Here is a 26,047-nt window from a genome sequence, read left to right as displayed (position 1 = left end):
ATATATATATATTACTTTTATTATAAATAATTAATTTTTTTATGAAAAAATTAAACAATTTATTATTTGTAGAAATTTGAGGCCCCCCAAAAATTGGGGGCCTTAGGCATTGACCTTGAAATTTATAGGCAAGAGCCGGCACTGTCTAGAACAAATTACACTTAATTTTGATCCCATGTATCATGAAATACATGTATTTGGACGCACTAAATTCTGATAAGATTGTTAATAATGCAAACTAACATGTATCTAAATTATTAACTTTTAAACTAGTAAAATTTTTATGAGTTACACATAAATTAATGACCGTGTAAAGCGCGAACATATTCACTCCAAAGGTTAAAAAGAAATACAGTCTTTCAATTTGATAGTTCTCTTAAATGACTTTGCGCCTCTTAAAAAAGGAAAATTTGATAAAGTAAAAGCAGAGTAAATTAAAGTCAAGAAGTAGGACTGTGAATGATGAATGAAAATTAAATGTTATATTGGTTATCCCACTTTATATCATAGTCAAGAAAGACGACTATCAATCAAATGAAATCTACAATAAACAAATTCTTTTCACTTAGACTTTACATTTTGATGTTTTATCTTTTATGTGAACTTATATATTATTTAATCAAATCACCAAGTATAATACTCACTAATTCCAATTTATGTGACAAATTTCATTTTTCGAGATTCAAATCGTTTAAGTTTTATCGAGAATTTACTCGTGGAATCTTTAATTTTTTTAAAATTTAAATTTATATAGTTGTAAACTACGTAAAAATAATAGAAGTCATAATAATTGACAATTCAAAATATTTAAAAGATATATAAAAATTTTACGATAAAAATAGACTTGTTTAAATTTTGAGATCCAAAACTTGTTACAGAGACAAGAGTGTGTTAGTTATCCATTCATGTTGTCTTCTTTTATCGTACACTATAATTGACATTTCTTTTCCTTCCACTTTCTTGCTTCTCGAAAGTATGTCAATTTTTTTTCCTAATATACAATCGAATAATTTTATCCATAAATATTACATGAGTATTTAATTCCAACCAGTGTAATAGTAATAAATAATTTAGTCCATTTCATAACTAGTCTTTTTATAACCTACTTAATTCATTAATAAAAAGTAAGTTACAACTTATAACTTTAGAAAATCGCTACAAGGCATTGGTAATTGTAATGCACATCAATATTAAAAAACAAAATAAATATGAATATCTAATTTCACATAAATCTTCGGGTGTAATTTCTTGTGATGGACTTATGAAAAAATATCTCACAAGCATCAACTTTAATTGGAAGTGCATATAAGAGGTCTCGATAGTCGGATTTGAGCCTTGAATATGAAAAACGTTCTATTGAAAGTATCATCCTCGAATGGACCTCCACGTGCGATTTCCCTTTTTAAACAGTAGCTCTAGGAATATCAACACTTCGATCCGCAGCCTATCTTGAAATTATTTAAGCAATTAAAATCAAACTTTGAATTCCTTAACAATTCTAAAGTCAAGAAAAACGACTAGTTTCTTTTAAGTCAAACAATATATATATATATATATATATATAATTTATTTATTGCGCTAAAAATATCCTTTAGTTCACATTTTAAATTAGATAGCAATCTTTTATAACTAACAAGCTTTTTTAAAAAATAATTATTATTATTATTATGTATTACGTAACGCTTTTCTATTAGATAAAATTAAATTTTAATCCATCAAATTTTCTCTTTTCTTCTTTCCTCTTTTTAAGGCTACTTTCAACCCAAATACTCAAATTTTCTAGTGCAATACTATATTGAAGCGGAAGGATTCAAGTTGGAGAATTGGTAGTGGTTCTTTTTTGTTTGTTGTTATCTGAATTTTGATTTTTAATATTTATTGATATGGTGTAGTCTCCTTTTCTTTCTTTTTCTCTCTCTTTTTTTCCAATACTTTATTCATATTTTTTGCTTTATTTATTTATTTGTAGTTTATTGTGGACCCTATCTTTTATTTGTATTTGTATTTTAGGATGATAAATATTGACACATTTTTTGACGTTTTCTTTAAATAATGTTGATGGGTCACTTTTCTTGTTTTTTTCTTTTATGTATTCTCTTTAAAGAATATGATTGAGAAGATTGATTTAGTCTTTATGAACTATTTACATATGCAAGTAGATATTGATATCTCAATTCTCAAGTGGGTCTTTAATTATTGAAAAGGTTAATTTGGTCTTTCACTATTGAGAAGGTTTATTTACATATTTTTGGGCTTAAAGCAAGGATATTTTTGAAAAAATTAAAAAATAAATTATTTTATTTTATTTTGATTTAATTAGTTTATAATAATTTTGAAACTATGGGACGCGTTGTAGCTATGTCTTTTAATTTTATATCCATATCCTTTAGTTATAGCTTTATTACTTTGAATATTGGTATATTTGCATAAATTTTGTAATTATTTTGAGTAAAAAATCAACGGTGAAATAATTTACTACCACACAAATATATATCATAATTTATTTTAGAGAATTTTTTTAAAATCATTCAATCAATACCACTTATAATTTACCAATGTTAATAATAGTTATCATGTATTTATTTACACTTAATGAGACCAATTAAATATCATTTAATTGACACTACTTAGATAATAAATTTGTGAACAAATATTAGGCAGTTGACATCATAGGTTTTTCACAACTAGTTTAATTGTTAAAGTGCCAAAAATAAAAATGGAAAAATTATCTAATTAGACAAACATTTCTACCATATTTAATAATTCTTCCAATACAGTAAAATCTTACTAAATTAATATAGTTGGGACCATGAAATATTATTATTTTGTAGTTGTATTGTTTAATCGATAAATTAATATTTATTAATTAAAAGAAAGTTTTGAGATTCATATTCATATGTCCCGATTTTAGAAGAAATTGTAGATATTATCTGAAAAACAATGTTGAAGATGATACAATACCTTGGGAACCAGTTACGCGTAAGGCAACAATTATCACATCTTGAACTCTTTGCATTTTTATGGTGTAGTTCAAAAAGACAACACCGAAACTTTAGGATACAATAATAAAAGTTAGAGGCGAGCTTCAACTAGATTTAAATTTTAATAAAAAACAAAAACAATAAAATCATATATCACTAAATTATCATAGATATATTTGTAATTTTAAAGAATTATTAATTTATAATATTAATGGGACCATATATTTATATAGGGGTCTTCTAAAAATATATTATCTTATTATCTTATCGAAATGAGTGATTTTTTCCATTGGCCCAAGTCGGGACCGAAGAAAAATATTATCTTACAGAGATTATTAATTTACTGAGTATTAATTTAGCGAGGTTTTACCGTAGATTGAAATAAATACATATTGTCTCACTAATTAATAATTTCATACCAGATTTCCAATACACCATTTTTGCTACCACATACACTGAAATAGGGAGAGTCGAACGAGATAGGAGGGAAGCGATCGAGATAGTCTATGTATCCCAAATATATGTGAATCACACTAGATACATATATTTGGGATACCAGATACATTCTGAAATACATATACATAGGAAGAGATCCGAGCGAGAGAGGAGAGAAGAGAGTAAGATAATAGAGAGGCAAGCTAGAAAATCAGATAAATATAAATCCACTTGAATACAATGTATCTAGAACAAATTACACATAATTACCGCAATTCCCGATACAACAATTCCCAGTTGTCACTTGTCAGTATTCTTCTTATATAAGTCTATATATGTAGTACATAATAACCCCTCTAAACTAAGCTAGAATACATATAGCTAACCTCCTACAATACATATTTGTGTGATCAATTATTATGTCTAGCCAAAAATTTGTTCGTCCAATTTTTGACAATCCCTTTTTCAACATTGAAGAATTACCAAATGATACAATTAAACGTAAACCTGAACCCCTCATACCAGCCAATTCTGATCCCAATGGTACTTCCTTAGTCATATCTAAAGACGTAGACCTTGACATCAACAAAAAAACATGGCTACGAATATACGTCCCACGACGAATAATTGCAAATCATGATGATGATAAATTGCCTGTCATTTTCTACTATCATGGTGGAGGATTTGTTTTCTTTCATGCTAATAGTTATGGTTGGGATCTCTTTTGTCAGGCACTTGCTGAGAAACTTGGCGCGATGGTTATCGCCCTTGAATATCGTTTGGCCCCTGAAAATCGACTCCCTGCAGCTTACGAAGATGCCATTGACGGGTTAAATTGGATTAAATCAACTCAAGATGAATGGATTCGAAATTATTCTGATTTGAGTAACGTTTATCTTTTTGGATCCAGTTCTGGTGGAAACATGGCTTACCATGCAGGTACTTGATTAGAGTTATTTGGATTCAAGATTTAAAATTGATGCGTTCAATTCTGTAAATATTTATGTTTATTATAGTTACTCCCTCCGTCCCAATGGAAGTATCTTAGTTTGATTGAATACTGAGTTTAAAAAGTACAGGGGAACTTTTGAATTTTATGATTTCAAATTAAAAGTATCATGTGTAGTATATTTAAATTAGTGGTCTTAAACTTACGCCAAAAAATGTTTGGGATAAGGGGTATCATTTACTCTCTTTCTCCTAATTTATATGATTTACACATTTCATTTATTTGACAAATATTTAACGATATAGTCAACAGTCAATAGTTTATCCTTGAGTCTCACTTATTTGGCAAGAAGTCTACATAGGTGTAGTACTCTTTTAAAGGTTAATTTTGGAACATTGCAAAGTACTCTTCTTATGTTTCTTTAACTACGTGCTTAGTCAAACTATACATTAGATAAATTGGGACGAAGGGAATAACAAGGAGAATAGCTAGCTTTGATTAGAGTACATCCCTTCTATTAACCCGTCCAAATTTAAATGTATTGAACTAGTCATGATTTTATGGGCTAATTTTGTCACCCTTACCTACAGGGTTACGCGTAGCATCTTTATCATACAAGGAACTAGAGCCAGTGAAGATCAAAGGGCTAATTTTGCATCAACCATATTTTAGTGGCAAAAACAGGACAGAATCTGAAGAGAAGCTAAAGGATGATCAACTTTTGCCATTACATGCAATTGACAAGATGTTTGACTTGTCCTTACCAAAAGGAACACTAGATCATGATCATGAATATTCCAATCCATTTCTTAACGGAGGGTCAAAGCATTTAGATGATATGGTCACACGAGGCTGGGGGATCCTTGTAACCGGTGTCTCTGAAGATCCTTTGGTTGATGGCGCGCGCAACTTTGCTAATTTTGTGGAAGAGAAAGGTATAAAAACTTTCAAGCTCTTTGGAGATGGTTACCATGTTGTTGAGTTGTTTGAGCCATCTATGGCTGCAGTCTTATTTGATGCCACCAGGGATTTCATATCTGCTACTAAAAATTAAAAGTATGAGTTTGTTTTGTTATATTTCCTTTTGTGCCAATAAGAGGAGGGTATGCATTCCTTTGTGTGTGAGATTACTTTAAGTTGTTGTATTTTTCTCATGAATAAAAGTTTCTAGGGTTGAGTTAGTCCTAATATCTATTTCATATTTTGCAATGTTGATGACAACCTTCTCTCTAAATTTGTAAGTCTAAAGACATAATACATAACTGTGCCTTTAATTAGGCTTCAGCTGAAATATATTCCTTCCATCTTTGGATGTGTACAAGTAGACACATGTGTCCTGTATAATGTCTTACAAATAAATACGAGTCTATCTCACACAAATTATCTTGTTGGACTCATGAGCCTAGCTATGTTTTCAATTTTGATACAAGTTTAAGTGTTTAACTTAAAGTTGAAGGGCATGGATGTCAGCTAACGCCAAATTAAAAGACACATTTATATATTATCTTATGTCAACTAAATAAGCTTCTACAAGTATGCAATTTTCAATTTGTTCTGTTGATTCCTATAATTAAGAAACAACATGCATGTATGGAAACAAATTTTAAAGAGTAAAGTTAGCTCGGTTAGGTGTTAATTATCCTATGACAAGTTCATTTTACTAGCGGAAAAATTGAAATTCGTAAGTTTCAAATCTTAGATTCGTTTCGATTCATGTGTGCTCTTAACATATATATGGGCCACAATCGTATAATTCAGTTCAAACGTGCAAACTATATCTGCCTTATCATGTAATTTTGTTCGATAGGAGGTGATAAACGTGTATTACTTGAAACATAAAATAATTTATTTACCTTAATTTTGGTAGAATCTAAGTTAATTATTATACATATATTGAAGTGTAAGAAATTCTCACTATCAGCTATTCAAAAAGGTATCAATATAGGTATCCTTCCATAAAAAGTGAAAGATGCAATTTTAAAAATAAGATAGGTTGATCGGTATAACATGTAAAGATAATTTGATAGTGTTAAAATCTATATATTGATCGTGCATAAAATTTTGGGGGAAGGCATAGGCGAAATCTCAGCGACACACCTTAACTATACATGATACATGGATCCTATTACCCTTGTGAATTATTTTAAAGTATAATAAATACACCCTTTGATGCTGAGGTGGCACAGAGAGTGTGTGCTCACTCTCTTAGAGGCATGTGAGTGTAACGATCTGATCCATCGTCGTTATGAAAGGGCACCTCGTGCAGAGTCCCAAAGGTTTGGTAGGATAGTGTAAGAATTTCAAAAATTTGAGCACGATAGATTTTGGCTTAGATTATTTTTTGGCTGAGTTGAGGTCATCTCATCAAGCGGAAGGTCCCTCGCTATGGCAACGCCGCTATAGCGGTCTGAGTCCCGCTATAGCGAGGTGTTGAAAATTACCAACCTAATTAATGTGTCATCTTTTATTTTCCTCCCACATTTGGAAGGAGAAAATAAACGAGGGTTGCTCTAAAAATCTCTAGAAGCACCCGAGGCAAGGGAGCAACGGAGGAGGGAGAATTTCTGCACTAGGAAGGAGAAAGTCTACAGATTTTCCATGTCGTTCACCAAAGGGTGATTCCATGAGGCAGTATTCTGGGAAAAGATTCATCAGCGGCTGCTTTGGCGCTCAAATATGCTAATGTTTTCTTCAAAATTTATAGTTAGACCTGTTTTTATCGCATACTATCATGTATATATTCAGAGATTTCATGCCTAGGTCTTCAGGCATGAAGTTTGGATGGTTAAATATTATTGTAATTGTTGTTAGGGTGGAAAAAGATGATGACTAGATGATAGCTCTCTAGCGCTTGGTTGTTAATCTGTAATTTCTTTATTGGGGTGACTTGATATTAATTGTAATTAAGGTTAGGCATTCATGAAATTGTTGATTTATAGCCATTTATGGAACTCATGGTAATCAAAGGAACGTGTGTATACTCATAATGGGGCTCTATATGGGAGCCATTGATATCTGTAGGTGATGGTTGTATGCTTCTGTGTTATGTATATATGCATGTTTATTGCTTGTAGGGTCATATTGTGTAATGTGTAATAGTAAGCATATGAAATGACTTGTGATTGTAACTTGTTGGTTCAAGTGGTGTAGTTCACTGTGCTACGTGATTATGCATGCTTGTTGTGTTGTGTGATTATGCATGCTTGATGTGCTTGTTGATTGGCTCGGGTACCATGCCAGTATATGATATTGTTTGTTGACTCGGATACCACACCTAATATGATTATATACAGTTGGTTTGAATTCCATATCTAGTATGATACTACAGTTTGGTTTGGGTCTTGTGAGAGGACCAATATGTACTAGTGGTTACATGAGAAAACCAGGTAATTGTGTTGTAATTATGTGACACATGTAGCTAGGCATTGTTGTTGCAAGTGTTAATACTAGTTCATGTTGTTGTAACTGAGAGTACTGGTATTTTGGGCTAGTGCATCAGCTACTTCTCTAAAGCAATGATTAATCTGGAAATTGTCTTCTTTCATGATCTTTATTATTTGCATAACAATATCTTGCATTTGCCACATCATAACATTCTTACCCTTCATAATCATAAAATTGGTCTTAATAATGACATTATGTAAATGATTAGTAACACACCATTGAAGGCCTTTTAGGATAGCCAATCCTTCAGCCATGTTGTTACTACAATTACCAAAATAGGTCTGAAATGCCATATTGATATTACCCTGATGATCCCTTAGTATACCACCACCACCAGCCTCCCCAGGATTACCTTTTGAGCATCCATCAGTGTTCAACTTGAGGTAATTATCAGGAGGTTTTCTCCATTTAATAAAATTGATATTCAAGACAGGGTTGACTCTTTCAATTTTGGTGCACAGCTCCTTCGAGTTTCCTGTAAAGTTAAGGCAAGGAAACTGTTTGTTGAGTATAAGAGTCATCAACCATGTAACCTGCTTAATAATTCTATAGGTGGACGCCTTAATGCCTTCAAATCTAGAAGTGCATCTGTTTTTCCATATCTCCCAGCACAATATATGTAGTAGGAAGACATTTGGTGCATTGTCTCCTGAATTTTATTGTTTGTCTTTGTCATCCACCACTGCATTACCATAGCTCTGATAGATCCTTTGTGAATTTTGATCCCACAACAATTACCAAATTTTATCCATCCACAAAAAGATGTTGAATGTTCTCTTCATGATGTGTCTTGCAACAGTTGCAAATAGAGGGTCCATGAACTTTAAATTTTCTGACTTTATCATCTGTTGCAATCCTCCCTCTCATAAGCTTCATCATGAAAAAAGCCACTTTGAAGGGAATTTTTGGGTGCCATATGCTATAAGCAGTCAGAGTGGAAGGTTTAGCATTTCTAAGCAGCATGCCTGCAGATTTACAAGTAAACTTACCATTTGATTCAGCAGTCCAAATGATTTTGTCATGTCCTTTGTAAATTTTTCATCAACAATGGAAGAGGGTAATTCCTGCCCGAGTTTAAGCTCAGTGACATTAATGTGGTAGATATGTTAGGTTTCAATTGTCAGTGACATAAATGTGGTAGATATGTTAGGTTTCAATTGTGTATCAACGTGGCATAATGGAGGTACATAGTCTTGGTTTAACCCGCGAAGGGTCGAGATAAGAGAATTGAGAAGTGAGGTGGTGTAATTCTTGTTGCATAATTGTCTATCTATTTACTTGATATTATGTGGTAGATTCGGGTCGACTGATGATGTCTACTGGTACATGTTGTTTGTACTGATACTACTCTTATTGTGCCACTTGGCATAGTCTGGTTGTACGGGTTAGTGATGTTGCATAGGTACATGTGAGTTGTGACTTTGATCTTCAACAACTTCCATGTTTCCTTTCCTTATGATGGGGGTTGTGTTCTATTTTCTTGTCCAATATGTATCTTGTTAGTCGCTCTTATACCTATTTAGAATAGTTCCTTGAGAGTTGTTTCTCGGTATTTGTAAAATAGTTCATATAAAGTTTTGTTCTTCTCAAAGGCTTATGAATTTGTAGTAAATCAATTGTTTCCCTCATGTTTAAACTGCTTTGAGTGGTAAGGGTACTCCTATCTAGGTGTTAGTCTAGGTCTTGTACAACCCAATTGGTTGGGTCATGACACTTCCCCCTACTGGACTAGGAGAGTACGATTATACACTTGTATAATGGAATAACTGACCCATGAAAGAAGTGTATTCACCTTCAATTACTATTAAAATGAAGAATAACAAAATGATGATCTTCAAAAGAAGAAAATCTTTTGTTGCAACAATCTTCATCTTCAGAACTATTAATTGCTTTAAAAAAAAATGATTAGAGGTATAATATATTTGCTGACCATTGAGCAAAGGCTGGTAAGTCAAATGAATTGTTTTGACTTCTTCAAAAATCTGAAAATTTTAATAAACTATTAAATACAATAGCATGTTTGGTAACAAAACTATATATTTTTTCTTTCACATTAGGAAAGTCACATATATTTGTTATTTCACTAAAAAGATCATTTTTCTTTCTTTTTTATCCAAAAAGTTATTTATATTTTATTATTTCAGTCAAAAGGTTAATCAAAGATGGAAAGTAATATACTCCCTCCGTTTAAAAAAGAATGGTTTGTTTAAAAAAATTACCTCTTTTTTTTTGCAACACTTTAATTTCAGCTTTCCACGTGACTTGTTTAAGACCACAAAATTAAAATACATTTTGGTACATTTGACACAACTTTAACTTATGACCACAAGATTGAAAAGTTATCTTTATTTTCTTAAACTCCTTACCAAGTCAAACTAGAGGAAGTATTAAAATACTATATAATTAATGATGCATCACTTGGTTTTTAACCCAAAAAAAATATATTAGACCCAACTCATTTTTAACCAAAAACCTCTTATTTAACCTAGTATTAGATTTGTAAAACCTCTTTTATCTGCTAAACAAATATTCAAAGTTTCCTTTATATGCTAATAAATCTCTCTTATCTATAAAAAATAATAATATGATAAATGCTTTACGTAGAGAGGGTTTTGAATAAAGATGATGGAAATAATAGCCGTGCAACTACATGTTGAGGCAAGATATAGAGACATCTTAGCTCATTGGCTAACCTTAATTGAAATAGTCCATTGTGAATAACTTGCATGCAGTTCATTTGCATTCAACGAATTTAAAATCCCTCATGATTTCCATTAAAGAAAAAGTAAAAAAAAAACTCTTTGTTTTCCACCATTAGAATAAGTATAAAATGAAAAAAACTATCAAAAGAAGATAATGACAAATCAAAATCCTAGCATCTCATATTTATTGTTTGCATTCAATTAATATGATATTGTTTCTTTATTTTCACACGATTTGACTAAGGTAACTATGTCCAGATATGCATACATTCACATATGATAATAAACTCAATTATTGCATTAATATTATTTTCCAAACTAGCAAATTTATTACATACTACTTGAGAAATAATTCTATTATAAATAAAGTTTCCTAAATCTAATAGGGCGACTTACACAAAAAAGGAGATGATAGATTGACTACTATATGCAAAGAAAGACTGAAAAGAAATCTACTTTTTATAAAGAATGTGTAAGGGGATCGAGGAAATAGTGAAGCAAAAGAAGGTTGATAGTGATATTAACGAAATACCCATCTTTCAACTTTGAGATAACTAAAATATATAATAACTTTACTAAGTAATATTAAAATACACATTTTGTATTCATTAGATGTATGTAAATATTTTATGCAAATAATTTATTATCTTTTGAGAGAATTGGTGTGATGTTATTTTCTGATCCTTCACATGGATGTTGGTGAGAAATTTAGACTTGAAATTTGTTTAATTGGAATATTCAATAAGACAAGAATACAATTTACGAAAATCATGTGAGTCTAATATATGAATAAGTTGCTTCTTTACTAGGTATGAACAGTGGCGGAGCCAGGATTTTCGTGGAGGGGGTTCAACATATAAAGAAGTAAATAAAAAAATGGAGCAAAACGAATCGGGGAAGAAAAAAATTATCCTTAATCTGTTAAATTTAATTTGCCTTGTCAAGCCGCGTTTAACTTTGTTTCCTACTTTTACCCTGCTTCATTGATTTTCTTTTTTAAAAAAGTGATTTTTTTTTCTTTTATTTTTTTATTGTTTTACTTTATTTTGAATTATTAAATAAATTAAATTCGTGTTCATTCAATCATATGTTACTTTAAAATTGTTTGATACTCTTTACAAACGTGTGGGGATTGAGTTACTAATATTATAATGCATATTAAAAGGATAAATAAATGGCATCGCCAATTTTTTGTTCATTTATTCAATTAATAAGGTTTTCAATCGGTGAAAAATAAAAGAAGAATAATCAAATAAATGTAGTTTACATCTCTCTAGAATAGAAATGAAAAAATGAGAAAAAAATATCATGAATAATCATGCCTTTCAAATTTGTTCGTTCGATTAAATTTAGTGTAACTTATCTTTAAAATATTTTTTCTCTATCTCAAATTCAAGTTTAAGAATAATTGACAGTTTTTTAAAAAGTTCCTTTGAATTACTATATAAAAAAAGAGTTACGTAAAAATAAAATGAGCAATAGAGATAAAAAGAATAAAATACAAAAAATGAAAATAATGTGCCTAATTCCCTATATTCAAACAAATGAATATTGAAAAGGAGAAATAACATTGAAAAAAATAAGCCCAAAAAATAATAATAAAGCTCCAGCCCAAAAATATTGAGCCCATCTCAGCCTAGCTATTTGATTTTCTAAATGAAGAAAAGAAAAAGAAGTGTTGCCGTGCGGAATCGAACCCAAGGCGTCCAGGCAAATTCTTGAACACCCTTAACCACTGAGCCAGCCTCTTTACTTATATTAAGGGGGTTCATTTTAATATATATACACATGAAAACAGAATTTGACCTTATATATACGGTGTAATTTTCCGACGAAGGGGGTTCGGGTGAACCCCCTTGCCACCATGTAGATCCGCCCCTGATAATGCATATTAAAAGGATAAATAAATGGCATCGCCAATTTTTTGTTCATTTATTCAATTAATAAGGTTTTCAATCGGTGAAAAATAAAAGAAGAATAATCAAATAAATGTAGTTTACATCTCTCTAGAATAGAAATGAAAAAATGAGAAAAAAATATCATGAATAATCATGCCTTTCAAATTTGTTCGTTCGATTAAATTTAGTGTAACTTATCTTTAAAATATTTTTTCTCTATCTCAAATTCAAGTTTAAGAATAATTGACAGTTTTTTAAAAAGTTCCTTTGAATTACTATATAAAAAAAGAGTTACGTAAAAATAAAATGAGCAATAGAGATAAAAAGAATAAAATACAAAAAATGAAAATAATGTGCCTAATTCCCTATATTCAAACAAATGAATATTGAAAAGGAGAAATAACATTGAAAAAAATAAGCCCAAAAAGTAATAATAAAGCTCCAGCCCAAAAATATTGAGCCCATCTCAGCCTAGCTATTTGATTTTCTAAATGAAGAAAAGAAAAAGAAGTGTTGCCGTGCGGAATCGAACCCAAGGCGTCCAGGCAAATTCTTGAACACCCTTAACCACTGAGCCAGCCTCTTTACTTATATTAAGGGGGTTCATTTTAATATATATACACATGGAAACAGAATTTGACCTTATATATACAGTGTAATTTTCCGACGAAGGGGGTTCGGGTGAACCCCCTTGACACCATGTAGATCCGCCCCTGGGTATGAAGCGATTTCTTAGCAAATACACTATAAGTATTAGACACATAATTTGTCGTATTAGCGTGAGATGTTTAAGAGACACATTTATCATCTGAATAATTATTAAAAAGGTTGAATTATCAGACTGACATTTAATGCTAAATTTAAAGGGCTATATATGCATTTAGTCACAAGTAAACAAGGAGTAATTAACAAATAATATACTTATATTTAAGAAAATTTAAGAAGTGCAAGGTCTTAATTTTCTGCTCTATAAAGGCTTCATTCTTTAGCCATCAAAACCCTAGATATCACTTAGCCGCCACTCTCCTTTTCATTGGTATGTGAATGACCTTCATGAGCCTGTCGTTGTTACTCGAATGACATTAAGTGATGAATGTTTTTAAGGCATGTACTTGAAGATGACTTGCAAAAATGGATCCTAGTAAGAACAGACACATTCATTAGTTCAAGAATAACTTTCGGGTAACATCCTGTACATGTTAATTCCATTAAAATGTAACTTACTTAAATTAGGCTTTACATGTTAAAACTTTACTAAAAATTCTTTTCAAGTCTTTATTTATAGTTTTCAATATAAGTGAATAATTTTACATTCATATTTGTGTTTAGTGTTTTTATTGTTAGCTTTTCTATATTATAGTAAATTGATTGCTATTCTATTCCTGAGTTAATTAGCTGAGGAAGATTTATGATTGAAAAAGATTTTAAGGATACTATTTATTGTAACTTTAGTGAATTCATAGATTTGCCCTTGTTAAGTGGTGATGAATCTTTAATTTCTATTGTAGTTCTATAAAATGCTAAGTTGGTAACCATTGGTTTGTTGCATTGAAAGTATTTGCTCTATTGCTTTCTGGGTTTATGTTTAAAGCTATGGTGATTTTTTAGTTAAGAACAAACTGAGGACGGGTAACCCCTCAGGATGACTAGTATTTTGCATGATTTGCTCAATTTTTTTGACAAGCCAACGAGAAAATTGGTTAATCTAGTGTATATCTAGTTTTTTCTCATGAATGTGTATCTAGTATCACGTTATCAAAATTACTTCTTCAATGTGTACATTCCATTTATTTCAGGCTGAAGCAGGTGATGCTCAATTGCAAAAAGATATATGTTGCAACAAGAGGTTAAGAGGTATTTTAAGAAACGTAACATCGCTTGCCCTACATATTATTATTCAATTTGAAATATGACCTTTAGTGTCATACTGTTAGACTTCAGTAGTACAATAATTTCCATATATATGTGTGTGTACATATGTGCGTGTAGTCTTAATTAAGAGCCCGTTTGGATTGGCTTAAAAAGTAGCTTGTAAGTCCAAAAATAAAAAAGTCAAATTGAAATTATTTTTAAATCAACAAATAAAAAGTAGGGGGAGACCTACTTTTGATTTTTAAGTCATTTTAAACTTATTGTAAGTTATTTTTAATCCCGCCAAACACTTTAAAAAGTTAAAATGACCTAAAAGTAGGTTTGACCAACTCAATTCAAACATGCTCTAAGTAAACTATATATGTGTGTACAATTCATAACAATAGTTCTATTTGTTCAACTAGGCAATTCTTATGTTTGTATTTTCTCAAAAATTACAATATTTTTAATAAATTGAAATTTGTCCTTTCCTTTTGGTTTTAGTATGGTTATTTATGTTCAACTACAATTATTTAAATTTACTTTAAAGGAGAAACATTTTTTTTGGGTAAGATTGTCCCTTTAAAAGAGACTTGAGTGTTTGATTTTTAAAAAATAGGGATATTATTATTACAGTTCCCTACGAATACACTGTTAAAGTCTTCTTTGGTAAGAAAAGTTTCTCCCCAAAGTGGAACTTTTCTCTACGAATCTTTATTAATCAACCCCAATCAGTTTTGTCAAATTCAACTTCACATCTATTTAAAGAGGATGTGGTTTCAAAGTTTGAAAATTGATCCTACTTTGTTAGATCCAAAAACTTAAAATTTGTTCAACTAGAGAAACTTACATACCAGTATGCATTATCATCATTTCATATTTTACTTCTCTCTTTCTTTTACATGATACAGTAGCAATCAAGTGGTTGATTCAATCCCTTGGAGAACTTTATTCTTGTGTCGCTCAATATCCCACTGCACTACTCTAGCTTCTTTTGTTTGATTTATGATTTTTTCTACCTAAGCTTGTGCAATCCTATAGGTTGCTCTATGTTTTTGCTCATCATCTTATGTGCACTTCTCATCTGGATCAATATCAGCAACCTCTCGTTTCAATCTATGAATCAATTTTCTTTCATTTTCTATTGTATCTTCAAATGTTTCGTTTTCTCCTTATTATTTTCCTATTTTTCTTGAGTATGTTCAATTTTCTTTTAAAAATATCATTTGCACGAAGAACATCGTCTAAACCTTTTTTCTCCAATTCTGAAACATTCACATATCTTTGTCTCTCTGCAATGAGTAAACCATATTTACAAACAATCATGTTTTGGCATCTTCGTAGAATGAACCATGATCAACACCGATCCAATTCAATTTGAAGAAAGAAGATTTTGCAAAATAAACCCCGTCATCCACACTAGTAGTCATCTCAGAAGTGAGATGTGACACCAACATAGACTGGACTTCACCAGTCAACACTCTTTAGATTTTTCATGCATTTAGGAAGAATGTGTTTGGTTTGGTGTCTCCAATCTTAATAGACAAAGCTAAAACTAAATCCTTTATCAAGATTAGAGTCATCCAAACAAACATATTCTTCCTAAAGTCAAATACACGAAAAAAAGCGTTGATTGATGAAGTTCAGTCTATTCTTATCTCTCTTCTCACTTATGGACGACTACTAGCGTGAATAACATGGTTTATTTTGTCAATTATGCATGCTTTCTCCACATTGAATTGGATCGATGTTGATTATGGATCATTCTATGAAGATGCCAAGAATATGACTGCTTATAAATATGATTTACTTACTGTAGAGAGATATAAAGATATATGTTCTGTTTCAGAATTGGAGAAAAAAGTTTTAAATGTATTTCTTCGTGCATATGATATTAGAAAGGAAATCTAACATACTCAAGAAATACATGAAATAATAAGGAGAAAAAAGAACATTTGAAGATTCAAATAGATGATGCAAGAAAATTGATACGTAGATCGAAACGAGAGGTTGCTGATATTGAACAAGATGAGAAGTGCACGAAAGATGATGAGCAAAAACATAAAGCATCCCATAGAATTGCACAAGTTGAGGTCGGAAAAGTCATTAATCAAATAAAGGCAACTAAAGTAGTGTAGTGGGATATTGAGGGACACAAGAATGAAGCTCTCGGAGGGATTGAATCCACCACTCGACGGCTAATGTCTTATGTAAAATAAAGAGAGAAGTAAAACATAAAATGATGATAATGCATACTAGTATGTAAGTTTCTCTAGTTGAACATGTTTTAAGTTTTGGGGTCTAGCAAAGTAAGACAAATTTTCAAACTTTGAAATCATATCATATTTAAATAGATGTGAATTTGAATTTGATAAAAATGATTGGGGCTGATTAATCAAGATTCATACAAAAAAAGTCTCACTTTGGCGTGATGTTTTTCCTACCAAAGGCGACTTTAACAGTTTAGTCCTATAGAAATGTAACAGTAGTATGTAGTTTTGATGTATGACAAAGTAAACTATGTTGCATTGTTTATCATCATCAAAAAGGGGGGAAATTGTTGAGAAATAGGAGAACATATAAGTAGTTTTGATGATTGATAAAGTGAACGTTGTTTGCTACTTGTTGTCTTATATAGATTATATCAGGTGAACCAGATCCCTAGACGTGAATGCAGACAGCCTGTATACATATGGGAGATTGCAGCAAAGAAAGTAACTAATAAATTACAGAAATAAAGGAGCAAAAAAAGAAACAGCTTAAGTAAAAGAGCAGAAAAGGAAAGAAATAGGAGTAAAATTAAAGTCCAAAGAGGAGTCAAAGTTTCCTTATAGGATGAAACTCTTTTAAAGGAAGAAAATTGGAAATTTCCTTATAGGAGACCAAGTCCTATCCGAAGTAAAAGTCATGATCCGTGATATACTAGGGCAAGACAAATCTCCAGTATATATGGCATGAAGACCATTAAGAGCCGCAATTATTGCATATTCATGAAATAGATCATCTTAAGAGCAGTAGCCATTGGAGAAAAACTACATGACTTCGTCACAGTAATACAAGAACCTGGTTCACTACTAGTTGTGTTCAAGTAGTTCTATTGAATATTGAAGTTTTATTAGAAAAAAGCTAGAGTTACTAGTCTTTGATGAGTTGCTCTAGGTTTATTATTAAGTTGTAATCAATGTTATTTTTGAGTTGTAATCAGTGGAGAACCTAAAATTTTTGTTGAGGGGTTAAAAAACATGTTAAATAGTGTTGACAATTAAGTTATACTAGATTTCAAGCTAAAACATTGAAAAATGTTGCTAGCCAGATTTAAACACATACGACTACTAGTTTTTGAACCCCCATAGCCGATGAACCAAGCCACTTACTTGTGTTGAGGGGATTCAATATATATATATATATATATATAGACAGTATAATTTTTTGATTCATGGGGTTCGGGTGAACCCCCTGAACTCCGTGTAAATCCGCCCCTAGTTGTAATAATTCCTAGATTTAAGAGAGTAGTTGTGTGGGTGAGGTTTGTAACAAGAAGTCAAACAAGAGTACTTAGTGAAGACTGTAACAAGAAGAGAGTTTGACTTCTTGGAGAGTAGTTAGTGAGGTTTGTTAACAAAAAGAGAGTTTATCTTCTTGGATAGTTGTTAGAAAAGTTAAGTTAACTGTTTGTTTTGGTCAAAAATGAAAGATTTTATTTTAACCAAGTGTAAGAATTACAAAACCACTAGGTCATTGTACTCTAGAACTAGTCCTACAAATTATTCATTGAATCCTAACCATATAGAAAAGAAAAAAATTATATGCCTAAATAGGAAAGGAGTCCAACTTGGCCAGCATCATGAACCACTTTCTAGCATTTCGTTCGTCCCGTAGTTGTTGCGAAGAGGAACCCCAGAATACCAGCTTTTGGGCTTGTACCAGCAGCCTTTCTTGAAATCCATCTCTTCTCGTATTTCTAATTTTGTATGATTCTTCTTTTCCTCCATACAACTGAGAATTGAGTGTCACCATGGAATCAAGTGTCTTGTCTTTTATATATAAATTGTGTATCCATTTGATCCATAAAGTATCTTGCTTAGTACTCAATGATATCATCTTGATAGCAATAGTCATTAGAACAAAACTATAGGACTTCATCATAATAATACAGGAACATGGTTCACGATTTATGTTCAAGTCTGTCCTATTGAATATTGAAGTTTGATTAGAAAAAGGCTAGAGTTATTAGTCTTTGTTGAATTGTTCTAGATTTATTATTGAGTTGTAATAATTCCTAGACTAAAGAGAGTAGTTGTGTGGGTGAGGTTTGTAACAAGAAGCGAGTTTGACTTCTTGAAGAGTAGTTAGTGAATATTGTAACAAGAAGAAAGTTTGACTTCTTGGAGAGTAGTTAGTGAGGTTTGTAACAAGAAGCGAGTTTGACTTCTTGAAGAGTAGTTAGTGAATATTGTAACAAGAAGAAAGTTTGACTTCTTGGAGAGTAGTTAGTGAGGTTTGTAACAAGAAGCGAGTTTGACTTCTTGAAGAGTAGTTAGTGAATATTGTAACAAGAAGAAAGTTTGACTTCTTGGAGAGTAGTTAGTGAGGTTTGTAACAAGAAGCGAGTTTGACTTCTTGAAGAGTAGTTAGTGAATATTGTAACAAGAAGAAAGTTTGACTTCTTGGAGAGTAGTTAGTGAGGTTTGTAACAAGAAGAGGGCTTATCTTCTTAGAGAATTGTTAGAACAATTAGAGTTAACTGTTGAGTTGAGGTACTAGAGTTATTCTCTTAGAAAATAGAGTTGTAATTTGAAATCGCTCTTTGAAGTTAGTGGAGGTTGCTTAAAATCCTACACACTGTAGGTCATGATTTTTTTATTCCCTTGAGCAAGGAAGTTTTCTACGAAAATATCAAGTGTTAATTACTTTTGTTCTAATATGACTATAGGAACCAGGTTTCTAGAAATAATTGTTGGTGTGTAGTTTTCTTTCACTATTTTTAAAAATCAAATACTTATGTCTCTTATAAAGGGACAATCTTACAGAAAAAGAATGTTCCTCCTTCAAAGTAAATTTAAATAATTGAAGTTGAACGATACATAAGCAAACTAAAACAAAAAAGGAAAGGAGAAATATTAATTTATTAAATATTGTACTTCTTGGGAAAATACAAACCTTAGGATTGCCTCCTTGCACAAATAGAACTATTTTTATGAATTATACAAACATATATACAGTTTACTTAATTAAGACTCCATCTATATATAAGGAAAATATTGTACTACTAAATGTTAATATTTTGGCACTAGATTTGCGGTACAATGAGATTATATTATTAAAATCTCAAATTTCAATTAAGAATATTTCTAGAGTATTTTTCCCACACTTCACTATTTCATCTGCACTTCATTCTAATTTTTGTGTGCTTCAACAACCAAAATCCGTCTTTATTCCTGTCAAGAAATTATCTTTTTTTTTTGAACATTTCCTATCAAGAAATTATCTTTTTCAGTCATCTTTCTCTCTCAGAGCTCTTTCCTTATTCGTTTTGCATTAGAGCTATCACTCATTTTCCATCCTGAAAGAATTTCTCTTTTCAAGAAGAAGTAAGAATGTCATCACAGAAAAATGAAACATCACCTCCACCTCCACCTGTTTTTTCAAAACCTTTGCTTAAGATTTCATCTACAAATAGTATTGATGATCCTATAATCACACACGATCATCAATGCAAAGCTAGTGATTACTTCTCTTTGTAGGAGGCACAATTCAAGAAAAAGGGATTTCCAAAATCTTTATGATCGTGAGGTCATGGAGAAAGGCGTGAATAAGTGGGGCTAAAGAGATTTTGGAAATCCTCTTTTTCTTAAAATGCACCTCCTACAAAGAGAAGTCCAATCACCAAATTGGCATTGATGTTTGCTTGTGATTATAGTATCAATATCATCAGTACTATCTCTAGATGAAATCTAAGTCAAAGGTCTTGGAAAATCAAGTGGAGGTGGTATTTCATTTTTATGTGACAACATTTTTACTTACTTCTTGAAAAAAGAATATTTTTCTGAATGAAAAAATTTGTGAAAACTCTAAAACAAAATGAAGGAGGAATGAGCTTTGAACAAAATAACCAAAAAAGATGATTTTTTGACAGGAATAAAGAGGGATTATGGTTGTTGAAGCACACAAAAATGAAAATGACGTGCAGATGAAATATTGAAGAATGGGAAAAAGACTCTAAAATATTCTTATTTTAAATTTGAGATTTTAAAAACATAATCTCATTGCGCCTCAAATCTAGTAATCTTGACCATGTAATATATGGTAAGTATATATAATGCAAAAAAAAAATCATGAAGATTTTACTAATATCGAACATGAAGTTCTTTTCAAACAAATTAAAAAGAAAAATAAGACGTTGATGATAACTGATATTCAGTATAAAATACATACATTTAATTGTCATAAAGTCTTCATATGTATTTTTCTACCATCATTTAATCATTTTTATAATCATTATGTGCTTATTACGTGTGCTTCTTTGCATAAAAGTTTTGTTAGAGCTAATAGGCATGTTTGAAGAAAAAAAATGAAGTGTTATGAAGCTTCAAAGTCGGAATAGAGGCATGAGGAATGTGATCAAGATTGAGTCTGAGAGTCGAGAGTCAAATGGACATAAAAATGTCAAGAGAATTGTGAGAGTTCAACAACAAGTCGTATGCAGCATGGTCATGCTACCAGGCCCGCGCTGCGCCAAGAGGAAAACATGGATCAAGGCTAAAAAGAGAGTTACCGGAGTCAACCATGCACAACATGGCCACACTACCCATACCGCTTCGTGTATGACCAAAAATTACTGAGTTTGGATTTATTTTGACTGAAAGATATTGTTATCCACAGAGTAAATATGTGCGGTATAAATAGTGCATTAACTTGATGGCCTAAGGGGGACACTGCTTTTGCAGTTTTGGAGCTTTTGGGGGGCAAGAAAGAGGGGAAGAGCATAACTTGCAATTCCCCCTAGAGTTTCATTCACTTCTACTCTTTTAGTACTTATTCTTTTTTATGTAAATCTATATTAGGTTCTTAAACTCTATTATGAGCAGCTATATTATTTTCTAGAGTTTTGATAAAACATTTTGTAAAAAGAATTCTTGTTACGCTTTTATATAATTGACTTGTTCATTTATCTCTATTTGTTTAACTATATAATGATTGACTACTATATGCTAAGCAAGGTTGAAGAGAGTTCTACTTTTCATGGAGGATGTCTAAGAGGGTCGAAAGAGAGTGAAGCAAAAGAAGATCAATAGTGTAATATGTACCGAAATACTCATCTTTCAACTCAAATTAACAAAAATATATAATATCTAGTAAATATACTCATGCTTCGTGCAGTCAAAAAATGGATTTACAAAAATCAGTATCCTAAAAATTAATTTAGGTAGGATCACATTTTTCAATTTAAAAAATACATTTAATTTAATTCATACATTTAAAGAACAATGAAACTTATTTAAGTTTTATTTAATTAAGAAAGATACGATTAGTGATCAAGATAGTAGGTAGAATTACATAAATTTCATCTTATAACTTTTACTTAGCATACAAATAAACCTATTTAACCATATTTTCCTAATTATGAAATATAAATATTTTGATTAGTAATTAAAAGTGTTTTTAGGCAAGTGATCGGGTGCTCGTAAAGTTGTGGAGGCAGTTTGCTATTTTTTGTAAGAATACATTTAGATGACCTACAACTTTCACAGGTGATCATTCAGTGGTGGACAACACCATTCTGTCCAAAACTGAGATCTATAAGTTTGGCTATTCCAACAATAGTTATGTGGCATTTATGAATTATGAAAAAGGAGAAATAACATTAAGAATGGGAAGAAATTGTCATACAATAGTCTTGTTTATCAGGTGACCCCAAGTATATGAAGACTAGTAAAAATCACTTGCCCTATTAATCAAGTACCTACCAACTGGCTAGACATGGTGGTTTTACTGCAAAACTATTAACCTAAACTTTTCTCTTTAGCTAACACATGAAAACCACCTGACGGAAAGTGTTTAAATGTAATACATATGGCGCGTCTAGAGACAATCCCCACAAGAGTTCCTATGGTTATTGTTTAAGGAATCATAAAGGAGATCTAATATATGCTCAAAGGGAGGAAATTCATGAGACAACAGATACTGAGGAAGAAGCAATTGCAATCGAAAATATCATTTATCATTGTGTTTCTATGAGCCTCAATAAGGTGATTTTGAAGACTGATTCTTCAATTATGGTTCATATTCTTTCTGGAGTTTAGAAGATTCCCTGGTTGATTTCTACTATAATAGGAGACATTAAGGATCTAGCTCAGTTATGTCAAGTGAGGCTTCAACATGTTTTCAGAGAGGGAAATTCATTAGCAGATTACATTGCTAATATAGCCTTTGAAAAGGTTGAACAACAATGTTTTCCCACCTTCTGCGAACTTCCAAGCAACGAAAGAAAGGTTATTAATTTAAAAAAGTTGCTAATACCTAATTTGAGGATATGACCTAGAGAAATAAAGCAGAATGAATACATAGGGGAACAATATTTCATTATTACATGATATTACACTGTTGTATATATCATGAAAATGGGGGGTTTTAGAAGATTTGAAACATAAAGCAATTTGGCTCAGCATTCATACACAACTAAAGATTTCTTTTCAATTATTCAAAATTCACAGAATCAAAATTGTTACTTCTTTAGCTATAAAGAATCAGTCACTTTATAGAATATCATAAGAAAGGAAAAACCTGAAGAATCAACAACCAACTCTTTTTTGAATTCCACATAGAAAATACAACATCAAGTCTCACTGGAGGAACATATCCAACCAAATCATCTACATCCTGACATAAAAAAAATTGTTGGTTAGAATTAGAGAACAAAGACATTAAATCTTCTTTTTTTTAAAAAAAAAATAGCACTCACCTAACTCTGCTCAGATCTAAAAATGCGATTTGGAAAGAGAAATGAATCTCCTTGCCTTCCTTGAAAAAGAACCGTGAAGAAATGAAGAAGAAACTATGGTTTCCCTTCTTTGGATCTAGAGGCAACAAAAATTTAGAAAATCTCTGCAACTTTAGGTAGCTTTTGTATTCTCCTAAATATTTATTTGATTTTGAATTTCAAATAAAATCTCTGCAAGCTGAGCAAGAATGATAATAGGAAGAATAAGAGAAAGGGGTTAATGACCCGCAACGAATGGGGGAGGAAGGTGGAATTCCACAAAGCTCCAAGCAGCAATATGGAGACAAGAAAGAGGAGCACAAATTTATGAACCCTTATTTTTTTAGGGTTTCTTTATAAATACCTAAAGGTTCATTTTAATGGACTGGGCTTTTTCCTTTTGGGCTAATCCTAGTTTTGGATTGGCCCCTGCTAGTACATACTTTATAAGAAAAATTACAAAAATCTCACATTTTAGTTTACTTATTACCATTATCGCTTATAAGTTTTACAAATCTCTAAAATCCATCATTTTCGCGCATCAAATTAGTGTATTAGAGCTTATATTATTGTATCTCACGCATCAGATTAATGTATCAGCGCTTATATTATTGTATCTCGCGCATGTACCAGCGCTTATATTATTGTATCTCGCGCATCAGATTAATGTATCAGCGCTTATATTATTGTATCTCACGCATCAGATTAATGTATCAGCGCTTATATTATTGTATCTCGCGCATGTACCAGCGCTTATATTATTGTATCTTCGCGCATCAGATTAATGTATCAGCGCTTATATTATTGTATCCGTTTGAGGGATTTCTGTAATTATAAACTTTTAAGGGATAGATTGTAATTTTGCCTTAAAAGTATGTGATTTCTGTAATTTGCCCTACTTTATTAGTGAATAAAAAGAGCTCAATGCTCCAAATTTATTTATTTTAAAAAAACAAATGCTTGTAAATTGTAAACACAATTCACAAAAGATGTTTTATAATAATGTAAGATATGCCTCTTGTTATGACTAGTGGTGGTAAATGGGCGGGTTGGGTCATATTTGAACGGATTGAAAATGGGTTAACATAAATGGGTGATAATTCAACTCGTCCATATTTGATATGGGTAAAAATGGATTGGATAAAATACTAGTTTACCCATATTTACCCATATTTTCATGAATAAATAGTACTCTACTTAAAAATTCAACATGGAGAAAATATTTTAGTCTTTTTTAGATGAAAAATGTTTAAAATACTTCATTTAGTTTTATTGTATCATAAAAGTAAAAAAAAAAATCCTAACTTTTGAATATAAAATAAATTTATGTAATAACAAAGGAAAAATATTTTTAATTTCAAAGTAAATGAATAGTTGCATTTTAGGACTAAAACATGCTTAATGCACTTTAAGCAATGTCAATACTAATACATGATTTGCTTATTTTACACTATTATTTATTATCCAATATAAAATTACACAAATAAAAAAATATAATTATAATTAACAAAAGAAATGTACATTTAAAGTATATTTTTGGAAGGCCAAAGACTTCACATTTTCAATTATAGAGAAAAATAATTAGTTCTATAAAAGAACATTTAGGAAGAGAAGTTACAAATTTTTTTAGTGATATCATAAATTTTGAGTGAATAAAAGTTAGAAGCTTAACCATTTGGCTATTTCATATTTAACCCATATTTTACTCATAGTTTACCTATATTTTACCCATATTTTTATTGGTTGAATATGGGTATCAACTCATATTTTACTCATGTAAAATGTCACTCACCCAACCCATTAAAATATAGGTGGGTTGGATGGATTGAGCGGGTTACCAAAATATGTACTCATTTTACCGGCACTAGTTATGACCAATTGCGGTTGCAAACAATTTTAACATTGTAATAGTTAATTATTAATTATCCAAATTAACTATAGATATAGAAATTATGTTAAAATCAAGATTTTCAAACCCTTCTTCCAACCAATAAAACTCCTATTTAATGCAACATGAATGCAAGAAATTACTATGTATATATCATATTTAATTCATATCATATTTAGGGACTCTATCATATTCTAAACACGATTTTAAGTTTTAAGCTTCTGAAATTATAGTTAATTTAGAATTAATGGTGGTAATTACACTCAAATTCATTGACTTGCATGCACATCTAAATATATATTTAAAAATATTATTTAGCTTATAACAAAAAAGAATATATTTGAATTTAAACATGTGTAACGACCGGTTCCGTAATTATAGAAAAGCCAACGGGAAAAAAATTTGGGTCGGAAAACTTTTTCGTAGTAACTTGAAATTTTCCAACCTAGTCCAGCTTTGGATGAAATCGGAGTCATTAACGTATAGGGAAATCTGGTAGCAATTGGGTGATCTAATTATGAATTTGATCACATGAGTAGATAGGTAAGTCGTTAAGGAATCTGTACGACTTTATGGAATTGAATTCAGGCGAGTAGAACTCCCGAAATTGATCTTAGCATGAACGGGTAGTATTTGAGTGTCGTTGGTTGAAGGCGTGTTGTGAAATGGGGGTATTGAAATTATTAAAATAGCTCACTATTTCGTGCAAGACGCTGACGCTTTGACGGTGATTTCTGTCGCTAGGGCGGGGACGTTGTAGTAGGGTGAGCACCATTGTAGCGGGCCCGACGTGACTTAAGTCGAAAATAAACCCCAAAAATGTTTTATTCTGCACTTTTTGACTTTGAGAGTTAAGGAACGACCCCATGTGTTTTCTTGAGAATTTCCACCATTCTTTAGGCTAAAGGTAAGGTTTTAA

The 26,047-nt window shown here is 31.2% G+C and overlaps 2 protein-coding genes and 1 long non-coding RNA gene across 3 annotated transcripts; 2 read left to right on the top strand and 1 right to left on the bottom strand.

Annotated features, from left to right (window-relative positions):
* Window positions 1-3,762: 3,762 nt before the first annotated feature.
* LOC102580350 (probable carboxylesterase 120) lies at window positions 3,763-5,580 on the top strand. The gene is made up of 2 exons (XM_006361560.2): window positions 3,763-4,355; window positions 4,956-5,580. The coding sequence occupies exons 1-2, from the start codon at window positions 3,836-3,838 to the stop codon at window positions 5,417-5,419; spliced, it is 984 nt and encodes a 327-aa protein (XP_006361622.1). The 5' UTR covers window positions 3,763-3,835; the 3' UTR covers window positions 5,420-5,580.
* Window positions 5,581-7,811: 2,231 nt separating this feature from the next.
* Window positions 7,812-8,503, bottom strand: LOC107063471 (uncharacterized). Its single transcript, XM_015315373.1, has 2 exons — window positions 8,335-8,503; window positions 7,812-8,284 (listed from the first exon to the last, which is right to left on the bottom strand). Exons 1-2 carry the CDS (start codon window positions 8,501-8,503, stop codon window positions 7,812-7,814), a joined length of 642 nt encoding a protein of 213 aa, XP_015170859.1.
* A 4,888-nt stretch (window positions 8,504-13,391) lies between these two features.
* On the top strand, window positions 13,392-21,399 carry LOC107063467 (uncharacterized). Its single transcript, XR_001475357.1, has 3 exons — window positions 13,392-13,591; window positions 14,206-14,263; window positions 20,795-21,399. It is a non-coding gene; the product is annotated as an uncharacterized lncRNA (long non-coding RNA).
* The last annotated feature ends 4,648 nt before the right edge of the window (window positions 21,400-26,047 follow it).

This window comes from Solanum tuberosum, unplaced genomic scaffold (assembly GCF_000226075.1).
Source record: "Solanum tuberosum cultivar DM 1-3 516 R44 unplaced genomic scaffold, SolTub_3.0 scf00352, whole genome shotgun sequence".
In the NCBI taxonomy this organism is placed as follows: Eukaryota; Viridiplantae; Streptophyta; class Magnoliopsida; order Solanales; family Solanaceae; genus Solanum; species Solanum tuberosum.
This window is presented reverse-complemented; position numbering and strand designations above follow the sequence as displayed.

Bases quoted from the DNA above. Each gene is read 5' to 3' on its own strand.
- LOC102580350 (XM_006361560.2), top strand. From the start codon at position 3,836: ATGTCTAGCCAAAAATTTGTTCGTCCAATTTTTGACAATCCCTTTTTC. The intron at 4,356-4,955 runs GTACTTGATTAG...CCTTACCTACAG, and splicing joins AAACATGGCTTACCATGCAG to GGTTACGCGTAGCATCTTTA.
- LOC107063471 (XM_015315373.1), bottom strand. From the start codon at position 8,503: ATGGTAATGCAGTGGTGGATGACAAAGACAAACAATAAAATTCAGGAG. The intron at 8,285-8,334 runs GTTGATGACTCT...TTAACTTTACAG, and splicing joins ATTATTAAGCAGGTTACATG to GAAACTCGAAGGAGCTGTGC.